Source organism: Pezoporus wallicus, unplaced genomic scaffold, assembly GCF_028554395.1.
Source record: "Pezoporus wallicus isolate ANWC-B61680 ecotype Strahan unplaced genomic scaffold, APGP_CSIRO_Pwel_v1 contig_7731, whole genome shotgun sequence".
In the NCBI taxonomy this organism is placed as follows: domain Eukaryota; kingdom Metazoa; phylum Chordata; class Aves; order Psittaciformes; family Psittacidae; genus Pezoporus; species Pezoporus wallicus.
In genome coordinates this window covers 1,596,404-1,605,812 of record NW_026635361.1, presented here as the reverse complement: position 1 = coordinate 1,605,812, position 9,409 = coordinate 1,596,404, and the positions used below count along the sequence as shown (strand labels likewise).

The following is a 9,409-nucleotide window of genomic DNA, read 5'->3' as shown; positions in this document are numbered from 1 at the left end:
AGCTGGGTCCCTCCAAGCTGCCCCCAAGCAGTGACAATCCCACACCCAAAGCACCCGCACACCAGAGCCAAGGACATGATGCCCCTCGTCAAACACCTCCCTGGTCTCCAGCAGCACTGAGCAGCTTCCCCAGCTCAGGAAGCTTTGTGCTAGGGCTCAGCATCACCCAGGAAGACTCCTGGTGCAGAGCACAGCTGTAACCGGCCTTGGGGTCAGCCATTACCCCATTCCCTGCCCCAAACACCCACCACATCCCTGATAACCTCACCGGAGGCCACAGGATGCTCCAGCCCAGCAGCACCCCTTACCTGGCAGCACCCAAGGGGAAGAGAGCACCAAGCTCCCAGCCCAGCCCCGTGCTTTTATCCCATTGCCAAGGCCTGATAGTGGCTCCATTCCAGCTGCTCCCAATTCACACCCAAGCTCATTTGCACCACCCCAGGTGAAGCTCTTTCCCTCTGGAAGGGTCCCAGCTTCCCTCTGCTCCTCATTAAGCCCTTGGCACTTTGTTTCCCAAGCACCAGCTTGAGGATGTTTCCTATAACCCTGTATTCTCCTGCCAGGATGGAGTGATTTGGGTTGGAAACGTGGCTCGGGGTGCCTGGCTCTCAGGACCAGGCAGATTTCATGCTCCTCATGGGGGTTCATAAGGGATAGGACCCCCAGGGGACCGCTGCCAACCCTGCTGCACCCACAGCTCTCCTGACCAGCTTCTGATGCAGACACCTCCACCAGCACCCTCCTGCCCAGCTATCACCTGGGGGGCTCAGGATGTTGCCTTCATGGGTGCTGGGATGTGCTCCCTTGGGTGCTCACCAATGGGTGACCCATGGGGCACCCCCAGCAGGCCTCACAGTGGACGAGTGGATGGAGATGGGCACATCACTCATGGCTTCTTGCAGGGAGAAGCTAGCAAGTGCATTGCAGGGGGGACCCAGACCTGTGGCTTGGTCTGTGCAAGCCAGCTGGGTGATGCTGGGTGCTGATGTGGGACCCCCCTTTGTCCCTGGAAAGGTCCCGTGGTGCCCATGCTGGCAATTAGAGGCTGAAACACGGTGTCTGGAAATGAACCAAACCCTTTTATTCAGGCAAGGCACCTCTGAGAATCCATGTTCTTACAAAACATTAAATAAAGTGAAGGAACTTTCTTCCCTGGAACCTCTCATATATATATAGACATGTACAAAAAATACAGTATTATCAACAAGCACTGCTTTACAATGCTATGCACACGTGTGGATGGCAAGGGGGAGCTGCATCCCTCCTTCCCTATCCCATCCATGGCCAGCACATCCCAATGGAAAATCAGAAACACACGGATCAAACCACAGTCTCTGGTGGGTTTTTTCTTATTTTTAGTTGGGGTTTTTTGTTTGTTTTAAAATAAATATTTCCTGTAGTGAAATCCTTGTTTTGTTCCTCCGCACCCAGAATCAGCCGGAAGAACACCCGAGTGTTGAGTTTGTAAGGTCTCTGCTGTGTCCTGCTGCTGCAGACCGGGCAAGGGGCGTGCAGGCTGGCAGGATTCCTCCCGGGATCCCCATCAACTTTCCATCAGCCCATGCAGGGATGAAAGCATCTCTCCTCCCAAGGTCTCGCTGCATCGCTCCCCTCTCCCGCCCCTCCGGCATCACCACATCTCCATCTCCATCAAGGTTGTCCCTCGTGGATGCCCCACGTTCTCCATTGGGACAGCTGGGATGTGCGTGGTGCAGTGAGCTGAGCTTCTTTAGCTGCCTTTAAAGACTTCTTGCAGCTATTTTAAGCTCCGATTGGGACCGAAACCCTTGGCCCCAACAAGCTCCCACAGGTCCAGCAGGGAAGAGGAGAAACCACGAGTTCAAATAAACCACAAGTATAAATTACTCTATTTTTATACAAACCCCACATAACCCGAAGGCAGCAGCTCCTTATAAAGGTAAATTCAGAACAGTTAAAAAATGTCTTCATTTAAAACAAGAAGAAAATCAGTCCTGGGACTCCCGACGTCGCGGTTCCCTTGACCGGTTGAGATGGGTTAAATCTCCAGAGCCCTGGAAAGATTCAAAGCCAGGAGGAAGGTTTCTTTATTGGGAACGGGGTGTATAAAGCAGCAGAGGCGAGTCAGAGCAGTCTTCTGTGGCCACTGCCATGCTCCCCTTGGAGCCGCTCCATTGGAACTCCAATCATTCCCTCCTGGTTCTCCAGCTGCAGCCGGGCTGGTCATGGATGGAGGTGGGAGATGCTCTACAAGATGAGGCATGGAAAGAAATGCAGCTCCAGCTGCTGTGAGGGGCTTGAGCTCATCCCTGTGGGTACCACACCAGCCAGGGCATCACCCCGGACGGAGCATCCCTGTTCCAGGCATCAGCATCCCGGGAGGACCTGTCCCCATCCTCAGCATCTGCATCACAGGCAGCTCGGCTCCTGCCATCGGCACATTCCTTCATGCCTCCTTTTTCTTTGTGCTATCCATAGCTATCACTTTGCCATCAGAACCTCCATGCCAGGACTACCTGGGGGAGAAAAGCGTGGTTAGGGAGGGCAGGGTCTTCACCTCCCCATCCCAAATAATCCCCCCTCCAGCCCAGCAGAGCCACTTTGTGCTCCTCCCCAGCCAGCCCAAACTCCCCATCATCACAGCAAATGCACACAAATACACAGACAGTCACGGCACATGTAAATCCAAACACACCCACAGGAAGAGTGACCTACTTGGAGGGATTCTTGCCAGCCGTCGAGCTTGAACCTGGAAGAGATGAAGCTGTTGGCAACAGCCTTGAGCAGCAGCAACCCCCCCCCCGATATCCCCAGAATGACTTTTCTCATCCCCTGGCTCCATCACCACCCCCAGCTCAAGCCTTCCTCCTCCACAACCCACAGGGGAAAGCTGAATCACCCAGGATGGTTTGGGTTGAAGGGACCTTAAAGCCCCTCCAGCTCCAATCCCTGCCACGGGCAGGGACACCTTCCACTAGAGCAGCTTGCTCCAAGCCCCTGTGTCCAACCTGGCCTTGAACACTGCCAGGGATGGGGCAGCCACAGCTTCTCTGGGCACCCTGTGCCAGCGCCTCAGCACCCTCACAGGGACCAAATGCCCACAGAACCCTTGGGAGGACCAGGATGCTGAGGGACAATGCAAGCCGATCAGCTGCATCTTGGGAGGCCGACGGAGCTGGAGCTTCCGTGGAGGAGGAGTCCCAGGGTGTCCCCAGCCCTCCACAGGAGATGCCGGGCTGCTTACCCAGCTGCTGCTTGATGGAGTTGTGCCAGTGGAGGTTCAGCAGGTCCGGGTAGATGTCAGGGAGCTGCTTGAGTGCCAGGAGCTTCAGCATGCGCAAGGTGCAGCTCTTCAGCTCCAGGTCCCTCAAGTGCCTCTCCTCCGAGAGCGTGGTGGGGCGCAGCTCCACCTTGTGCTCCTGCAGCACTTGGTCCACGGAGACGCCAGGGAGCTTGGGGAAGAGCTTCTCCTTCACCACGTGGATGGGGATGAAGACGGCCCCTGCCCGCACCACGTGTGGGAAAGGACACGAGGGAGCGAACATGAAGGACTCCAGCTGGGACAGCAGGTTGGCGAGGAGGGCAGGCACGTCCTGGAAAGCCAACCAGACCTCCTTGCCCTTGGCGGCCCTGTGATGCTCGGGGAGCCTGGAGCCGTTCTTGGCTTCCAGGGGGGATTTGGGCGCCGTCTCCCCCTGCTCCTCCGCCGGCTCCGCCTTCCGGAGCCACTCCCGCAGGCGCTGCGGGGAGGAGCTGGTCACGGAGCACGAGAGGAGGTCGCAGAGCCCCGTGTGCAGGGCGGTGAAGCAGTGCTCGGCAGAGGGCACCGGCCCCGGCTCCTCGCCCGGCGCCGAGCTGGGGGGCTCCGGCAGCGCCAAGGGGCTGGGCTGGGGGCCGGGCTGCGGGGAGGCAGGGGGGGAGCTGCTGCAGGGCGCTGGGCTGCACTGCGGGCTGCCGGGCGGAGAGGGAACGGAGCTGGGTAGAGCAGGAGTGGTGCTGGATGGAGCGGGAAGGGTGCTGGGTAGAGCGGGAAGGGTGCTGGATGGAGCGGGAATGGTACTGGAAAGAGCAGGAATCGTGCTTGATAGAGCAGGAATGATGCTAGGTGCAGCGGGAATGGTGCTGGAGAGAGTGGGAATCCTGCTGGATAGAGCGGGAATGAGGCAGGACAGAGCAGGAATGGTGCTGGATAGAACGGGAATGGTGCTGGATAGAACGGGAATGGTGCTGGGTAGAGCAGGAATGACACTGGATAGAGCGGGAATGGTGCTGGATAGAGTGGGAACGATGCTGGGTAGAGCAGGAATGGTGCTGGATGGAGCAGGAGTGGTGCTGGATAGAGCAGGAATGATGCTGGATAGAGCAGGAATGGTACTGAATAGAGCAGGAATGGTTCTGGATAGAGTGGGAATGGTGGTGGATGGAGCAGGAGTGGTTCTGAATGGAGAAGGAATGATGCTGGATAGAGCAGGAATGGTACTGGATAGAGCAGGCATGGTGCAGGATGGAGCAAGAATGGTTCTGGATGCAGCAGGAGTGGAGATGGATGGAGCAGAAATGGTGCTGGGTGGAGCAGGAATGGAGGTGGATGGAGCAGGCACGGTGCTGGATGGAGCAGGAATGGTGCTGGATAAAGCAGGAGTGGTGCTGGATGGAGCAGAAATGGTGCTGGATAGAGTGGAAATGGCTTTGGACGGAGCTGGAATGGTGCTGGATGGAGCAGGAATGGTGCCTGATAGACCAGGCATGGTGTCGGATGGAGCAGGTATGGCTCTGGATGGAGCGGGAATGGTGCTGGATAGAGCAGGAATGGCTCTGGATGGAGCAGGAATGGTGCTGGATAGAGTGGGAATGGTGCTGGATAGAGCAGGAATGGCTCTAGATGGAGCAGGAATGGTGCTGGATAGAGTGGGAATGGTGCTGGACAGAGCAGGAATGGCTCTAGATGGAGTGGGAATGGTGCTGGATGGAGCGGGAATGGTGCTGGATGGAGCAGGAATGGTGCTGGATAGAGTGGAAATGGTGCTGGATAGAGCAGGAATGGCTCTAGATGGAGTGGGAATGGTGCTGGATGGAGCGGGAATGGTGCTGGATGGAGCAGGAATGGTGCTGGATAGAGTGGAAATGGTGCTGGATGGAGCAGGAATGGTGCTGGATAGAGTGGAAATGGTGCTGGATAGAGCGGGAATGGTGCTGGATGGAGTGGGAATGGTGCTGGATGGAGCGGGAATGGTGCTGGATGGAGCAGGAATGGTGCTGGATGGAGCAGGAAGGGTGCTGGATGGAGCGGGAATGGTGCTGGATGGAGCAGGAATGGTGCTGGATGGAGCAGGAAGGGTGCTGGGTGCAGCTAAGGGGGAGCGCAGGACCAGGAAGGAGGCCGACCTCTGGAAGCTGCTCTTGTCCCAAGAGATGACCCTGACCAGCAAGGGGTCCCTCTGGAGCTGGGTTCCCGCTCGCCCTCCCGCCTCCCTCTCTTCACCCTTTTCCTCCTCCTTCCCCTCTTCCCCATCCAGCACCCAGATGCTCTCCCCGACTTCCACCCATCTCTTCTTTACGCTGAGGTCCAGCGCCCCCTCCTCAGAGCCCAGGGCCTGGGGCTCAGGCTCTGGCTCTCCAGGGACCCCCCTGCACCCGCTCTCCCCTTGGCCCTGCACCACCCCTTCATGGGCCAGCTCCTGGCCGGCCGCGGCGGGCACCGTGTCTGGTGGGTCCGCGTCCTCCCACAGGTGCTCCCTGCAGAAGGAGTCCGAGGCCTCGGCCTCCTCCAGGAAGTCTCCATAGGATGCCAGGCTGAAGACTTTTTTGATCACTGGCATGGGCGGGGAGGGAGGAGGAACCTCGCTGCCCCTTGGGTCTTCCGGCCCCTCTGGCAGGGATGCAGGTGGAGGAGGAGAGATGAGATCCTTGGTTGCATCCTTGACCTTGCAAGTATCTCCTTTCTCTATGATGATGAGAGCCGGTGGTCCCTCACGGGGGGTCTCCTGGGGGGCCGGGCTGGCTCTTCTCTCTGGGTTAGCAGGCTCCTGCTTCCCTAAGCCCCTTTGTCCTTTGGGAAAGGCCTCTGGGATCCCACCGGAGCCCCCAGGCGCCTCCTGGGCGCAGACGGGTTGGAAAGCACTGCTGTGCCTCACCACCCCTGGCCAACGGGGACCTTCTGCCTGGTGCTGCTCACATCCCGGCTCCATGTGGGCTCTGGGGGTGCTGGATGCAGCCGTGCCACCGGGACTGAAGGCAAAGCTGGAGCTCAGCACGTACTCCTCTTGCCTCGATGGCTTCGCATCCCTCGGCAGCGCCGCTGGCTTGGAAGGGGGCAACACCACTGCACTGGTTGCCCTTGGCATGTAGGTATCCGACGGGGTGGGGAAGAATCTCCATGGGGCTTGGGGCCTGAGGTAAGTGCCGGGATAGGGCTCCCTGCTTCCCTCAAAGCCAAAGCCTCTGTAGGCACAGGGCTGTGCCTCCATGTGGGGTGCCGGTGGGGGGAAGAGGAGGGGAGCCTTATGGAGGGACGGATAACACTCGGGTGGCCTCTCCTGGTACCCGGTGCTGGTGGCGGGTGGACAGAGCTTGTGCCAGGGCTCCGGGCTCAGCCTGTGCGTCTCAGGCACCTTCCTCTGGGTGGGGGGGCTGTCATCCAGGAACGGGGATTTGGGGGGGCTCCGGTACTGATGAAAGGCAGCATAGTAGGGGGAGAAGGCAGCCGGGGAGCCCACCTTCTCCCTGGCGGGCAGCACCATGCCGGGGTGCAGCGGTGGGAGGCTGGGGTCAGCGTGGGGTCCCCTCCTTTGCTCCCCCCGGTGGAAGGGGTGGCTGGCAGCGGGCAGAGCCCAGTCTGCATTGCCTGGTCTCTGCTGCAGCGACTGAGCCACCCTGAGGTCCATGAAGTATGCAGGAGCCCTGTACATGGGCCTGGGGACAGCCAGGGTGGGTGCCCTCTTCACCATTGCCGGGTGCCTCACCAGGAAGGGGTTCCCTGGCCCCACGCTGCCCCACTTCTCCCTGGCCACCACCGGCTCCGGCACCAGCCTGTCCCTGCCCATCTCAGCACTGGGGGGGGGCTGAAGCCCAGGTCCCACACTCTCGGGTGGGTTGGGGGGGCAGCACTCGCCTGGTCCCTCCACCGGCATGGGCTGGCTGCTGGCACCGGTGCCGTAGTGCAGGTGGCGAGGTGCCGGGCTCTGTTGCATGTGGGGCGCCTTGGGGCCATTGGGGCTCTGCAGCGCGCAGGCAAAGTAGGAGCCCTTGTAGTCAAAATGGGGTTTGGAGCCCGGTTTGCAGTGGCCCGTGGGGAAGCTGGCGCCGGGGTCCTTCTCGAGCCGAGGCAGCTTGACGAAGATCACAGGCTCCAGAGGCTCCACGTTACGTTTTGAGGCCATTTGTACGGTGCTGCCAGTACAGTGCGAGGTGGGAGAGGTGAGCTGGCCTTCCTGAGCGGGAGAGAGGAAACAAACCGTGAGCACAGCGAGTCCCCACGGCGAGCACGCAGCCCAGGGTGGAGCAGCAATGGGGTGATAGGGGCTGCCAAGAGCCCCCCCGAAGTCACCTTGCCATGTGCTCACTGGAGAAAGCATGTTGCTTCCCATGTGCAGCTCTTCCTTATGCAGCTGTGATGCTCAGCATCACACTGGGAGGCTGAAGGAGAGGAGGGAAAGTCCTGCTTGTCCCACCGTCAGCCTCGGCCAAGCACAACAAGGACTTGTTTCCCTTCTCCCACCCTCCTGGGATCTGGCAGAGATCCTAAACCTACCCAACCCACCCCAGCTGGGAAGCAACATTAGATCCTCAGTGGGGAAGCTCGGGATCAGCTCACGGGGACCCTTCCCCCTGGCCTCTCCTGGTTTGGGGCTCTGGCCTACAGCGTGCATGCCAGCAGGTGGAGCTGGCAGACCGTCCCAGCACTGCCCTGCAGCACTCCCCTTGAGCATCCTCTTGAGCATCGCAAGGATGCCCCCAGCATCTCCGGCCATCACCAGCATCCCCCCAGTACCGCCCTGCACCTCCCGAGCATCTCACTGAGACACCTGAGCACCACGTGAGCCCAAACAGCATCACTGAACCGTCTCCCGGTATCCTCCCAGCATCACCTGAGCATTGTGTACATCCCCCAAGCAAGCCCCAAGACCTGCCTGAGCATCGCTGGACCACGGCTCAGCATCCTCAGCGTGGCCAAACATCACCCTGCATCTCCAAATGTCACTCAGAATCTCCCAGCATCCTCCAAGCATGGCCTGGCATCTCCCAGCCCACGGTTGGAGCTACTACAACGAGATCTCAGGCCTGTTCACACACACACATACACACCCATGGTTTCTTTTTCCTTTCTGTGGCAGGAATTAGGAAGCAGAGGAAGAGTGTGGAGATAAGATAAAAAGCTTGTCCACAGGAGGGAAACGGAGCTGATAACTGGGGAGACCTGTGAGGGTGGATAAGGGACCCGAGCACGGCTGGAGCCCAGAGCTGCACACAGCCCTCTCTGAGGAGCACCCCACTGACACCTCTCCATGCAGGCAGAGCCCTGCCAGGCCCATTCCAGCCACAAACAGGGCTCCCGGGTCCACCAGCCCCCCAACTGCAGCTCTGCCCCCTCCATGGCCCAGGGAGGGACCAGGGGACAGCCCAAAGGCAGAGCTTTCCCCCAGAAGAGCAGCTCTGGGGTGACCAAGCAGAGCAGGGTGCACCCCTCCACTGTTCCTTCAGGTTGGGCTCCTTTGCCAAACCTCACCAACTCCTTGCTTTCCAGGGAGGATGCTGCCTCCCCTTTGGAGGGTTGGTGCAGTTGAGAAGGAAGCTCCTGTCCCCACCTGCACTCTCAAAAGCAGTTCCCCAAATAAAGGGGTTGTGGGGCAACCACATCATTTCCAAGCTTTATCCTCAGGAGCCTTGCAGTAACTTCCAAGACATCCAGAGGATCATGGGATGGTTTGGGTTGGAAAGGACCTTAAGATCATCCAGCTCCAACCCCTGCCACGGGCAGGGACACCTTCCACTAGAGCAGCTTGCTCCAAGCCCCTGTGTCCAACCTGGCCTTGAACACTGCCAGGGATAACAGTACCAGTCAAATTTGCCATCTCTTAGATCCTAGAAAAATGGGGAGAAAACCCTAAAAACCTGCAACTGGTTTATTTTCCTTGCCCCATCCACGAGCCCAAGAGGGATGTCTCCAGGTGGTTAGTGTTTAAATCCTGGGAGATGCTGTGTGGGATCCCTTCCATGCAGTGATGATGCTCAGGGTGGGACAGAAACCCGGGATCTTGTGACTTCCGACATTTCCCCTTTTGCTGAAGCTCAGGGATCTACATCCCCGCGGTGGGGACGTTGCGCAACCGGCCATGCCATTGTGTAGGATTTGGTGACGCTGCAGGATTTGGTGTCGTGGGCAGCGCTGGTGCAATCACCCGTTTCCAAACCCCACTGCAGCAGCGGGAAC

General features: G+C 59.1%; 1 protein-coding gene across 1 annotated transcript; it reads right to left on the bottom strand.

Annotated features, from left to right (window-relative positions):
- Window positions 1-2,690: 2,690 nt before the first annotated feature.
- On the bottom strand, window positions 2,691-7,373 carry CUNH15orf39 (chromosome unknown C15orf39 homolog). The gene is made up of 3 exons (XM_057421542.1): window positions 4,540-7,373; window positions 3,224-4,119; window positions 2,691-2,728 (listed from the first exon to the last, which is right to left on the bottom strand). The coding sequence occupies exons 1-3, from the start codon at window positions 7,356-7,358 to the stop codon at window positions 2,691-2,693; spliced, it is 3,753 nt and encodes a 1,250-aa protein (XP_057277525.1). The 5' UTR covers window positions 7,359-7,373.
- Between the last annotated feature and the right edge of the window lie 2,036 nt (window positions 7,374-9,409).

Coding starts and splice junctions, on each gene's coding strand:
- CUNH15orf39 (XM_057421542.1), bottom strand. CDS start 7,358: ATGGCCTCAAAACGTAACGTGGAGCCTCTGGAGCCTGTGATCTTCGTC. Junction 4,120..4,539: donor ATTCCTGCTCCACCCAGCAC/CATTTCTGCTCC, acceptor TCTATCCAGCAG/GATTCCCACTCTCTCCAGCA. Junction 2,729..3,223: donor CTCCATCAAGCAGCAGCTGG/GTAAGCAGCCCG, acceptor CATCTCTTCCAG/GTTCAAGCTCGACGGCTGGC.